Consider the following 14,318-nt stretch of genomic DNA (forward strand, 5'->3'; position numbering starts at 1 on the left):
TATTCCAACTCTCAGGCTGGGGGGTGAAATTATACGCCCCTCAGACAGGGTTCGCAATTTGGGAATCCTCCTGGATCCACAGCTGACTTTAGAGCATCATTTGTCAGCTGTGACCAGGGGGACATTTGCCCAGGTTTGCCTGGTGCACCAATTGCGTCCCTACCTGAACCGGGAGGCACTCAGAACAGTCACTCACACCCTTGTGACCTCAAGACTGGACTACTGTAATGCGCTCTACATGGGGCAGCCCTTGAAGAGCATTCGGAAACTTCAGCTTGTCCAGAATGCAGCCGCGCAAGCGATTGTGGGTGCACCTCGGTACACCCATGTTACACCTATCCTCCGCAAGCTGCACTGGCTGCCTATTGGACTCCGGACGTGCTTCAAGGTGTTAGTCGTTACTTTTAAAGCCCTACATGGTATCGGACCTGGGTACTTGAGAGACCGCCTCCTGCCAATTACCTCCCTTCGACCAATCAGATCCCACAGATTAGGCCTCCTCCGGATTCCATCAACTAGCCAGTGTCGATTGTCGACCCCCCGAGGGAGGGCCTTCTCTGTGGCTGCTCCGGCCTTCTGGAATGATCTCCCCGTGGAGATTCGGACCCTCGCCACCCTTCAGGCTTTCCGCAAAGCCTTTAAAACCTTGCTGTTCTGGCAGGCCTGGGGCTGATGAGTTCCCAGCCCCACTTGAATTGTTGCGGCTGTTGATGAGTTCTTAATCTGTTTTGTATTTTTCTGTCTTTTCATTTTTTGTACTTCCCCTTTTTCCCTATTTAGCTTGTTAACCGCCCTGAGTCCCCTCGGGGAATAGGGCAGCATACAAGTTCAATAAAACTAAACTAAACTCTCATGGCCTTCAGAAAAGCCATTAAAACCTGGCTATTCTGGCAGGCCTGGGACTGCTGACCTCATTGTTGAGGTCCAGCCCCGATCAGAACGAATGCATGTGTTGTGATTTTAAATCTGTCTTTTTTATTTTTATTTTTATTACTTCTTTCCTTCCTTTTGTAAGCCGCCCGGAGTCCTCCGGGATTGGGTGGCCTATAAATTTTATTAATAAACAAATAAATAAATAATAAATGACTGGAAGCAAGACTGACTGCACATGCGTGCACAAAAAATAAAGGTACAGAAGGGAAAATCGCTGCAGCTGTGATTGATCACGGTTCCACCACAAATCCGTGCTTGACTAAACCGCGCCCGACTAAACCGCGTAGCTGATGTCATCAACAGGGTGACAACAGCGCGGAGAGAGAAGCACGCTGTAAACCCTAAACCTAAAATTAACCCCTAAACCTAAACCTAACCCACCTAATCCTAAACCTAACCCTAAACCTAACCCTTAACCTAACCCTAAACCTAACCCTAACCCTAACCCTTAACCTAACCCTAAACCTAATCCTAACCCTTAACGTAACCCTAACCCTAACCCTAACCCTTAACCTAACCCTAAACCTAACCCTAACCCTAACCCTAACCCTTAACCTAAACCTAACCCTTAACCTAAACCTAATCCTAAACCTAATCCTAACCCTAACCCTTAACCTAACCCTAAACCTAATCCTAACCCTTAACGTAACCCTAACCCTAACCCTTAACCTAACCCTAAACCTAACCCTAACCCTAACCCTAACCCTTAACCTAACCCTAAACCTAATCCTAACCCTTAACGTAACCCTAACCCTAATCCTAACCCTTAACCTAACCCTAAACCTAATCCTAACCCTTAACCTAACCCTAACCCTAACCCTAACCCTTAACCTAACCCTAAACCTAACCCTAACCCTAACCCTTAACCTAACCCTAAACCTAACCCATACCTTAAGTTGAATCTGCTTGCTTTCAAAGTGCTATTTAAAGCGCCCTTCTTTCTCCACGCTGGCTGTTGTCACCCTGTTGATGACGTCAGCGACACGGTTTAATCGGCGCAGCTTAGTCAAGCGCGGTTTTGACGGGTCACGATTGATCACCACCCAAGGATGTGTTCGTGAACAGAGTGAAACATTTAGCGGATTTTTGGGCCGGCACCTGGTTTGGTCATAGGCAGAAGCGTTCGTGACCCGAGGTTCCACTTATTCCCTATTTATTTTATATCATCCTACTTCAATACTTCACCCATCATACAACCCCAAAATTCTGTCCTTGAACTCAAAAGTTCCTGGTGTGATGAAGAAAAAAAAGATATATATAACCAACTCTCTGGACTCTGAAACTAGCCAAGGTAGACAAATAATTGAAGATAAACAAGCTTCTCACTACACTCCTATGCAAGACTTTATCTCCTGGGAAACCTGTGAATTTAAGAATAGAGTCGAGTTTTTTTTCCCCCTCAGTGAACTAATGAAGAACTGCCCTTCTCTCTCCTAAAGAAAGACAATGGATTCCTCTATAGCAGTGGTTCCCAAACTTGGCACCTTTAAGACTTGTGGACTTCAACTCCCAGAGTTCTCCAGCCAGAAGAGCTAGTTGGAGAATTCTGGGAGTTGAAGTCCACAAGTCTTAAAGTTGCCAAGTTTGGGAACCACTGCTCTAGAGAGATGACTTTTAAGAATAAGTGTCCTACCCACCCTAGAGGTGGTATCTGAATCTATTTCCCCAGTTAGTTTCTGGCTGAGGAGCTAAATAAAACTCTCCTCATATGTTTTAGTTAAATATTGTCTTCTTTTCTTGCCAGCTATTATAGCTCTGTCTGAGCATTTATCAGCTATTTCTGTTTAAACTGACAGCCTGAGAAAATATTTGATGCTCATATAGACTCTATCCAAGGCATAAAGATAAGGGAAGCAGATTATTTTTATTGAGCTCCTATGCTAGGAAGATGGTGTGAAAGCAACAAAAGGCTTAGGCAAGCCCAAATCATAAACAGAAAGTTTCCCTCACTTATCAACAGATAAGTTTTTATCCATTCTTAATAACAGCATTAATGCCAGAAGATAGGGTACTATCTTCTCTGTTCATTTTTCTCTAAGCGAGTTGCTTTCCTGCCACCTCTATACCATTGATCTTGTCCAGATCAATGCATTTTCTAATATGAATGATAGAAAAAGGCTCTGTTGTTCTTCCCAAATTCATTTGTTCCATCAATGCTATTAAAAATGAGCTCCTTTCTGTAAGTTTTTTGAAATTTCTCCATTCAAGTGTTTATTGATCTACATGTGAGATCTCTTTTAGACAATATTGTAACAGTGTATTAACTCAATTATGTGTTCAATTTGGACAGCTACCACATTTCCTCTGTCGTATCTCCATTCTTGACAGCAAGAGTGTATTCAAACATTCCAACAGTGTTAGAGCTGAGGTGGCAGAGTGGTTAGGGTGCAGTACTGCAGGCCACTTCAGCTGACTGTTATCTGCAGTTCAGCGGTTCTAATCTCACCGGCTCAAGGTTGACTCAGCCTTCCATCCTTCCGAGGTGGGTGAAATGAGGACCCAGACTGTGGGGGCGATATGCTGACTCTTAAACCACTTAGAGAGGGCTGAAAGCCCTATGAAGCGGTATATAAGTCTAACTGCTATTGCTATTAGAGAAACGTTGCTAGGCCTGGTCAAAACTGATGAACTGATGAACTCAAACAATACAATGGGCAAAGATGGCTAGGCAGAGATTTTTTATAAAATTGAACCTTACACAAACTATGGAATTAATTCTTGAGAATGTAGAGTCTTTTATCTCTTTACAACATGTAAACCAAAATTGTAACGTTGTCTATACTAATATCATAAATCAGTTTGCTGTTTAACTAAAAACTAATTTGGAGATAATATATTATTTCATATTCACTTACAAAAGTTTCTAAGGCAGTCACAGATAGTAAAATAGTTTGTCTTCCAGGTTTTTGTTTTAAAAAGTGATAGGGGGGAATATATATGATATTTGAGAAACTATATATATATATATTTAATCTAATAAATACATTATCATTTTAAGGCTATGAAGTACAGTTTTTACGAAGCAAAAAATTTTACCTACTGGATTATTTATTCTTAAAGTCCATTTCTAAGGATTTCCTGTAAGAATTGTATATCAAAACCCCTGAGGTTCATTTTTAAAAAAAATAAATAAATAAACCAGTTTTCTCTATTTTTCAGTATCTTGGCAAACAACTCTTGTATTATTTTGGAGCTGTAGGGCTTGTTTTGGAACTTTTTAAATTCTAAGCAGGGAAATTGCTCTCCTATTTGCCATAGTGAATTCACCACTTTTCTTCTCTAAATAACTGTTTCATAAAAGCTGTCGTCCTTTATCAAAATCAAGCTAAGGCAAGATGGTTCTACTAACAGCCATGTACCTCAATCCTATTCTGCTTCTTTTCATCCACCACTGACCTTGTTAAACTAAAAAAAAAGACCTATTCTTTTATAATCTCTCAAATAACTCTGTTTTTTTAAGTTCTTCATCTGTTTATGAAACCAAAGAGTATGATGCCCATATAATAATAATCTCCATAGGGTATAGTTACTAAATCCAATAGTTTTGTGGTTATTTGGACATTCTGTGTGAATGAGGAAAAAAAATGAAATTTTGACTTTGGGTTTTGACAATTAAGTAGGTTATTGTTGTAGGAATGGCTCGTGATTGTTATCTGGCGTAACTGAAAAATAATAGCTTTATTATGTATATTATTGCCAATAGGTTGGAAGTTACTGCTTTTTGTTTCTTTTTTATTTCTTTTTCTCCTTTCCATCACTTATATCCTCTGTTCTCTTTACTGTTTTTCTATTGATTTTATTTCTATTTGTATTTTATATATATATTTTTTTAATAAAACATATATGTAGGCTAAATCCAATAAGTAATTAATTACAAAGACACAGTAAAGACAGAGGGAAGAAATGTCAGAGGTTTGTCTACATATAGTTTACCTTAAATGTGAAAATAGTATTTCCTTTATCTATTATCAAGGGCCAGTGGTAAGGAAACAATTCTTCCCCAGTATAGAGAGTAACAAGTAGTTTTTTGAAAAATAACCGATGTACTTTATTTTAATGCTTTTTCCAAAGGGCTATCAGCAAACACACTTCACACTTCACTCTGTTCTTAAAATCTATTTTGTTGATTTCAAAATAACAATGCCATAACTTGCCAAGGAACAAGGATAAAATCAAAACACATCACTATCCTCTGTGTGTTCCCTTGAACTTGTTATAGTATTGAATTTATTTTGGAACTTTTTATATAATCATAGAAAAAGATATCTAACAGATTTTGATGAAAGAAAAATGGAAAATGTATATATATATAAGATCTGAAGGAATTCTGTCAAGTGCAGGAAATGAAGACTCCAGGCAGTTAAAATGAACATATAGGTTTATTGCATGCTAAAGTTCTCCACAAGAATCTGAACTACTAACAGTCAAAGCAAATTGGCAATAGATAAGGATCAACATAATTCAATTGATCTGGACTTATATCACTTGTGAGTGCTCAAGTCTCAAGACTAGTAACATGTCTGGACCGGGAGGCACTTCAGATAGTCACTCACGTCCTCGTCACCTCAAGACTGGATTACTGTAACGCTCTCTACATGGGGCTGCCCTTGAAAAGTGTTCGAAGACTTCAGCTAGTCCAGAATGCAGCCGTGCGAGCGATTGTGGGTGCACCTAGGTACACCCACGTTACACCTATCCTCCGCGAGCTGCACTGGCTCGCTTCAAGTTGCTAGTCGTTACTTATAAAGCCCTGCATGGCATCAGACCTGGGTACCTGAGAGACCGCCTCCTGCCAATCACCTCCCAAAGACTGTTTCGATCGCACAGGCTTGGCCTTCTCCGGGTTCCATCTGCCAGCCAATGTCGGCTGGCGATCCCCCGGGGGAGAGCCTTCTCTGTTGCTGCTCCGGCCCTCTGGAACGAGCTCCCCATGGAGATCCGGATCCTTACTACCCTCCCGGCCTTCCGTAAAGCTACTAAGTCCTGGCTGTTCCGGCAGGCTGGAGGCTGCTGAAGTATCCAGCCCCACTTCAATTGTGATTGTTGGGTATTTTAATATTGTTTGTATCGTCTTATTTATCCCCTTTCCCTGTTTTATTGTGAGCCGCCCGGAGTCTTTCGGGAGTGGGTGGCATACAAAACTAATAAACAACATACAAACTAATAAACAAACATGTTTGACCCCTTCCTTGTAATCAGCCTGGTCATCTCCTACAAATTCCGTCTTACATACTGTACATCTTAGAGAGTTCCTTATTTTTGCAATATACACTTTTCCACCGAGGTTATTCATCTTAGTTTTTTTTCTATGGCTGTCATACTTATTTTTCAAAAAGCTAGTTGTTATTATTTGGAAAACAAAATTTTCTTTTGGCCTTTGCACAACACTTTGTAAGTGCCATTTATTTATTTTTTTAATGTGGGGAAGTTTGATAGTCATGGTGTGGTTGCAAACTTTTCTGTATCCAAAACTTTACTAAGAATAATTGTTTTTAAAGAAACAAGGATGAAACAAGTAATTTTTTTCATATTAGCAGATGACAGGTACATTTGATAGTGAATGAACAGAGAACTCTTCCAATAAAATCCATCTGATATATCAAAACAAACTTGAACCATGAGCTGAAAATGCAAAATTCTTCACATAGGAAAAAATAAACATATAAACCAGTGATGGGATTCGAATAATTTAACAACAGGTTCTCCACCCTAATGATTTCTTCCAACAACCAGTTCACCAAACTGCTCAGAAAGTTAACAACCAATTCTCCCAAAGTGATGCAAACTGACTGAATCCCACCACTGATATAAACATATGGTAGAGTGGCATCAGCAACTCTAAAAAAGATACTGGGGTTATAATTGAATCACAAATTGAATATGAAGGTAACATGTCTGTAAAACAGCAATTGTAGATTGCATCAATAGAATATAGTTTCCAAATTAAAGGGAAATAATGTTTCTTCTATTCTGCATATCAGTGGTGGGTTTCAAAAATTGTTCGAACCTACTCTGTGGGTGTGGCCTCCTTTGTGGGAGTGTCTTGCCACCCATGTGACCGGATGGGAGTGGCTTGCTGCCCATGTGACCAGATATGAAGATGCCGATGACACTTGTCAGAACCACCTTAAATTACCTCACACACAGCACTGGCATGCATAAGAATAGGATGTAAACTTGTTTTTTAAAAGGCATCTTTGGTTTGCATTAAAACAACTTCAACACACGCAATGTTCTGATTGCACCACAAACGCAGTAGTCATCCTTACCTTTCCCAGAGGCACTGAGTTTTATAAATATGAGCATGATAGTGTAGAATAATCCTATCCAAGGACCAGTGGTGGGTTTCAAAACTTTTTGGAACCTCTTCTGTAAGTGTGGCCTGCTTTCCAGGTCAACTGGTGGGACCTCTTCTAACCGGTTCGGTAGATTTGACAAACCGGTTCTACCGAATAGGTGCAAACTGGTAGGAACCCACCTCTGCTGCATATGTTTGACCTCACCTCAGGTATTGAGTTCAATTTTGGAGACAGCAAAAATATCAGCACCAAGAAAACTGGATATATTCACATATTTTTTTTAAATTATCATTCCAAACAAATCGTGGCTTGTTTTCTGTTGTCTCAGGGTAAATGGCACAGATTAATGTTCTAGGGAATGCCAGGGAAAATATCCTTTTTGTAATAGCAGTTTGATGATAGACTCAAGTATTTAGAGAGACAGTAAGTTCTGTTCATTGTATGTGTGGTCAAAGCAGAGGCTTCCCAGTTTTCCCCTGATACTTTACATAATTCCTATCCCAAAGAGAGAGTTGGAATTGATAGCCTAAATTGTTTTTTTCCAGATCTATGATTTTATGGTTCAATATTGATGTACAACTCCCAGCAGCCCTACCTAGCTAGTATGAGCAATGGTGAAAGATGCAGAAAAAACATTGCGAAGCTGACCCATATTCTTATCTCTGTGAGTTGATTACATAATTTGAATCAGGAGGCCTAAGATATTAGTTTCAACTACCATTCAGGTTTTAATTTGAGTGCCTTTTTTCTTCATGAAACCTTATTGGTGAGGTGCTTGGATGGGACCATGAAAATCTGTGGTAATTAACTTGTCATTTTATTTTTAAGCTAAGCAATTCAGTTGAGTAATTTCCATAAAGTGTGTTCCTATTTTTCTCCCTTTTGCTTTTTTGTTTCTTTCCCCTTCAAATACTCTACCGCAGGGATCTCAAACTCGACTTCATTGAGGTCTGCATCAGGGTTATGTTTGACCTCAGGGGTCAGGGTGGGAGTGGCCAGCTTGATGTCATTTGTGTCAGAGGCTTCTGTGGTGGCCCAATTGCTCCCAAGCTCTGCTTTCAGCCGCCATGCTACCCTCTGCCTTTGTGGCTGAAAAAGGAGCCTGGCAGAGGGCGGAAAACGAGCTCTATTTTTGCTGGCAGAAGCACCGCAGCGCAAGTTTCTTTGGTGTTTCTAGGACAGCCCCATAGGCCACATCTAAGCACCACATGGGCTGGATCTGGCCCCCAGGCCTTGAGTTTGACACCCCTGCTCTACTATATATCAAGGGTCCCTGCTCCCTGCTCTAAAACCCCTGCTTTACTATATATCAAGGGTCTCCAACCTTCAATAGGACTGGCACTGGTCCATGGCATGCCAGCAATTGGTCTGCCCAAACAAGCGAATCCCCTCCATGGGATGCAGGAAGCACGTGAAACCATGGTCCCTCTGGTCCACAGAAAACCAGTCTTCCCAGAACTGGTCCCTGGTGCCCCAAAGGTTGGGAGCCGCTGCTGTTTATTAAAGTTATAAATGATTACTGATTATCTTGTTTCAGCTGGGAGAGTTGCCAGCATACTTCTAACCATCTGGATACAGAACTTGGGTTTCCTTCAAGAATTTTTAAGCCTGAACCTTATGTTGTTCTTTCAGTTAACACCAGTTGGAACCACGATCTTCACCGGATTCTCTGGAAACAGAGGCGCCACAGATATAGATGATGGACCCAATGGCCAGATAGAGTATGTCATCCAATACAATCCCAGCGATCCAGTATGTGAAATTTTATTTTCAGTAAATGTTGTTGGAATATTTTTTTAATTAAAAAAAATGTAAAATAGAATACATTAGATATGCTTAATTTATTCTTTTATTAATTTAAATATATATTGAAAGGTTTGAGTACCATTTTTTGTAATGTGTTTTCGACTCAGGTTTTGTCAAAGTGTTATCCATGGAACAAGGCAATGTTCTTAAAAGAGGTGGTGTATAGTGATGGCCGTTCAGTTCTGGTTATCTACAGGAATATCTACAGGAATAAATCCCTTTAGTTTTCTTAGCAACATTTTACAGAAGTGGCTTGCAAGTATCTTCTTCCTAGTCATGTAAAGAATGTTAGGCCCAAAGCCATCCAGCTGATCTCCTTGCTCAAAATGGACTCAAGATTAAGGTGACCAGACGTCCCGCTTTTGGTGGGACAGTCCCACTTTTGAACAATTTGTCCCGCGTCCCACGGCGTTTTAAAAAAGTCCCATTTTTTTTAAAAAAAATAATCAAGTAACCCCCCCCCCCCGGTCAATGGTGTCCCTCTTTACCAATGTTAAAATCTGGTCACCTTACTCAAGATAGTACTCATGGGTTCCTTTTTCCAGTCCAGTTCTTTTAATCATTTTACTAGGCTGGCTTTTAAAGGAGATAATGGATCAAAAATGGCATAGTACTTTCCTTTTTGAATACACAAAATCATAAAGTTTGAGGCTAAATGTTGTAATTATACATTAGGATGAATGAATTAAATTTAGTCACTCTTGGAGACTGTCAATGATCTATCTGTTAAAATAATAAGGATACGACCATATCACGAGGAAATTACTAAGTCTCTGTGTCAAACTGAGTGGAAGGTATAGTGAGGAAGAATATGGGCAAGTAAAGTCAGAGACCTTCTTATAAAAGAATAGAGTTGAACTCCTTTCTTTATAATCGTGAAGGCAGCATATCGAATCTAGCAAATATAAAAAGTCCAATTTGCACTTGGCAAAGAATATTGGCAAAATGATAAGCTGTTAATAACAGTTTTCTCAATAAGATTGAGCTCTATAATTTTGCGATTAAACTATGGCTCTTTCTGCCTGTAATCTGTGGCCTATAATCTGTACTTTCAATTCTAATGGGTTCTTTTAAAGTCAAATGAACATAGATGGTGAGTATAACACCGTAGGAATTGGAGTTATTATTCCAGTTATGCAAGAAGATGTAAATCTATCCCATAGGATCCTTGAAGCCAGAGGGCTCTCAAAATAGGTTAATATTTTTCTACCTGTCCAGTTAGATCCAGCAGGAGATGTGTATCTGGGCCCCAGCCAAAAGAGACTTTTTCCTCTTGAGATCCAGAAGGACAACTTTCTCTGCCATGGGCAGCCTTCAAATTTGACACCAATAAAATAAAATAAATAATAAACCTGGGACCTTGGCGGCTAATGATGAGACCATTTCATGGTTAGCTTGGATATTTATGAGTGCACCTGGCTGCTATTTTAATGCTATTCCTGTTTTTAATTTTGGTTCCTTTTTTTTTCTATTCTGCTCACTGTCATATAAAGTATATGACAGAGGGGGTAACAAACTCAAGGCCCAGGGGCCAGATCTGGTCCACGGAGTGATTAAAACTTGCCCATGGGGCTGTCCTGGAAACAGCAAAGGACTGGCCCATGGTGCCTCTGCCAGCGAAAATGGAGCACTCCCAAATTCCATTTTCTCTGGCAGAGGATTGCAGGAGGCCGTTGCAGCTGAAAACAGAGCTCTGGGGGCCGTTTTTGCTGGCAGAGCACTCAGGCCACCATAGGGCCCTGTTCTGACCCCCCTTCTCCGCTCGTTCAAAGACGACAGTCAGACAGACTTAAAAGGAAAGAACTTTATCAGCCTCAACTCCCGCTGGCTGCAAGCCCAAAAATAAACATAAATAAATTCTCTGGCAAGAAGATAACAGAATGCAAAAACAAGATCTCTTACAAAGCAATTCACTTCTCCAAGTGTCTCTTTGAATCAGGGTTACGGAAAGCAAATCACTTATCCAAGTGTCTCTCACAAACAAACCACGACCGATGAACAACGAACCATGAACGAATGAATGAACGTTGACTTCTGCAACCAGGGCGTGGCACCATCAGACCTTTTATCTCCAGAAGACCACATTAATGAGCCCCAGCTGCATTGTTATTCCTTCATCCCGACTCAACTCACAGCAAACTTCTGCTGAGTCACAACAGGGCCCCTAACACAAGTGATGTCAAGCTGACCATGCCTATCCCAAGCCCCCAAGGTCAAACACAACCCTGATGTGGTCCTCAATGAAATTGAGTTTGACTCCCCTGAGATATGAAATGAGTGGCAATAAACAAACAAACAAATGATTCTACTGTAGTCGAAGCAGAATGAGGTTTTAATGAAGAGTTAGATCAGTGTTTCTCAACCTTGGCAACTTGAAGATGTCCGGACTTCAACTCCCAGAATTCCCCAGCCAGCGAATGCTGGCTGAGGAATTCTGGGAGTTGAAGTCCGAACATCTTCAAGTTGCCAAGGTTGAGAAACACTGAGTTAAATGCATATCTGGATAGACCGGTCAGATCCACTACAAAGTATGAATGCCTTTGAAGGAAAACACATTATGATGCCCTCTCTCCTTATTTAATGACCATAATAAGTTCCTGCAAAATGGTCAATAAGTGAAAACAATGCCAGCATCACTCTCACTCCACTGGGCACTGTTGTCAGGTGCGACTATCTCTATATGCACATCCAAATGTTCATGCAGTGCGCATTTTGGTTGAAAAAGTGATTTTTTTTCCTGTTTATTACATTCATATTTGCAAACAGTTACTAACTGAGGTCGTTAAACAAGGAGTGGATGCATTTGGTAACCTGTGAGCTCTAGAAAGCTCATATCCTTTGCACTATAAATCTTGATGACTTCCAGAAAAAGCCATAATTATTGGCAAATGAAAGAAACATCCATGGAAGAATCTACAGCTAATTTAGTAAAACATACACACCCATCAAGATCACTTACATAAGGCCAAAAATATCTGTATGTTCAATATCCTAAGTGTTCAAGAGCTTACTGTTCCTGACTTAATATATGTATGTTTCCACTCACAGTTATGTCACTGCATAACTAAAGATCCTTGTAATTTTTCAAGTTACATTAATTTAATTTAAATTAAATTAAATATATTGAATGGAAGAATGATGCAATTTTGCAGGACTCACTTTTAACACATCAGCAGTACAGCATACAATAATCATAATGATATTAGAGTTTGGTTGTGTGAGCAGACTTTATATCTCCAACAGTTAGCTATTATTATCAATTTGCATTAAGTCACTGTAGCCTTCCTTCTTTGATTTAATTCTCTTTGTATTGAAAAGGGAGTGGTTTTTTATACTCTTTCATTGTTGAAAAGTAAAGTTTGATTATATTTTGTCTTGTGATCTTTGAGAATGAAGTTAAATTTTACCAGAACGAAATTAAGCATGATCATTGTTCCTCCTTTTAAAAATTTGCTAAGTACAGTTCTAACATCAAACGTGTTTTGATGTAATCGAAGTTCCGGTTTTTCTTTTTTTAAAAATCCACCAGTTCATGTGGGTGAAAACTAGCTAGTTAAAAGTAGAATGTGTGCAATAATCTACATTTTTCTGTAGTTAGAGGCATTGTCATTAATTACCACTGGTCACTGGTCTTAAACTGTTAACTCATCATTTCCTACAATTCTTTATCCATCCTTTCCCTCCTCCTTTTTTTTTTCTTTTGCAGACATCAAATAGGACTTTTGACATCCCTCTGACATTGTCGGGAGCAATAGTTTTGCGTGAGAGATTAAATTATGAAGAAAAGTCACGTTATTTTCTCATTGTCCAAGCAAATGTGAGCATGATGTTTTTGGGGGGTGTTTATTATGTATATGACTGCTTTGGAAAGAAAACTTGTAAATATTTAGATGTTTTATCTTGTCCTTATCAAGCAAGCCTACATTGTTTCTCAAATTTCCCACTAAATTTTTGCATGGGTCGAAGATTAGTTTAGACATTCAAACGAATAGCTGTACATAAAATGCCTCACAGAGCTTTCTCCAAATTAGGAAGACATTAATAGGTAATAAATATGCGGATGATGTTCAATTGTGTATCTCTGCCCCTAGATGACTACATGATATGCTCTATGTTCTGTCCCACTATCTGGAGACTGTGGAGATTTGAAAAATAGGATTCAGCAAAATCCCAGCAAGACTGAATGGCTATGTGTTTGGGGCCCTCTAGATGAAGTTTTTCCAACTTTGGTTTAGAGGAAGGTGGCACTCCCCAACTCAAAATCAGTGCACCATTCTAGAGTCACACAACCTGCTTGAAGAATAGGTGGCATCTGAGGCCAGGAAGACTTCTGCATAACTTTGTTTTGTATTCCAGTTGTGCCATTCCTGCATCAAGTTTAGCTTGTTGTTACTTACGTCCAGAGGTGGTATTCAGCAGGTTCTGACCAGTTCTAGAAAACCAGTAGTGAAAATTTTAAGTAATTCAGAGAACTGGTAAATACCACTTCTGACCGCCACCGCCCCCATCTATTCTCTGCCTCCCGAGACCCAGCTGATCAGGAGGGAATGAGGATTTTGCAGTATCTTTCCCCTGGAGTAGGGAGGGAATGGAGATTTTACAATATTCTTCCCTTGCCACACCAACCAAACATGCCCACCAAGCCATGCCATGCCTATCAAGCCAAGCCCATAGAACCGGTAGTAAAAAAAAAAAAATTGAATCTCACCACTTCTTATGTCAATCATCTTTGTGCAGCAACACACTGGACCTGGGGCTGCCTGTGAAAATCAAATCATGGAAGCTATAATAGGTAGCTAAGGGTATAGTATATAACATCATTATTTGCCGACTGAATTAATTCCCAATAGACTTCCAAATCCAGTTCAAGATGTTGATTGTCACCTATTAAGCCCTGCATGGAATAGGAGAAACTTATTTTCAGGACCACTTTACTCCTATTTCATCTGTTAGTCCTTCCTTGAAGCAATGTCATCTGGAAGCCTCTAGAAAGTGTGCCTTTTCCATTACAGCAACCAATCCCTGGAACGACTCCTTTAAATATATGGGTTGGCTGTCACCCTGTTGACCTAGAGAAAGACCATAAAAACTTGTATCTTTCCTGGAGCACGATGATTGAGGCTCCCACCAGGGTGGTGTAAAGCAAATTTGAGTTGATGATTGCCTGTTAATTGCTGTTGTGACTTTAACCACAATTGGTTTGTTGTTTGCTTACTTCGTTGTTTGCTTATTGCATGCTTTTCAAAGTTTGAGTTGGGTGGCCATACCATGTTTTTAAAA

At 39.9% G+C, this 14,318-nt stretch overlaps 1 protein-coding gene across 1 annotated transcript in view; it reads left to right on the forward strand.

The window, feature by feature from the left end:
* Positions 1–14,318, forward strand: part of PCDH15 (protocadherin related 15) — a 532,120-nt gene that overhangs the window by 200,809 nt on the left and 316,993 nt on the right. Inside the window, exons 6-7 of the mRNA XM_032231542.1 lie at positions 8,865–8,984; positions 12,745–12,855. Coding sequence (XP_032087433.1) covers positions 8,865–8,984; positions 12,745–12,855 — 231 coding nt within the window. The remainder of the gene's footprint in view (positions 1–8,864; positions 8,985–12,744; positions 12,856–14,318) is intronic.

This window comes from Thamnophis elegans, chromosome 15 (assembly GCF_009769535.1).
Source record: "Thamnophis elegans isolate rThaEle1 chromosome 15, rThaEle1.pri, whole genome shotgun sequence".
Taxonomy (NCBI): Eukaryota; Metazoa; Chordata; class Lepidosauria; order Squamata; family Colubridae; genus Thamnophis; species Thamnophis elegans.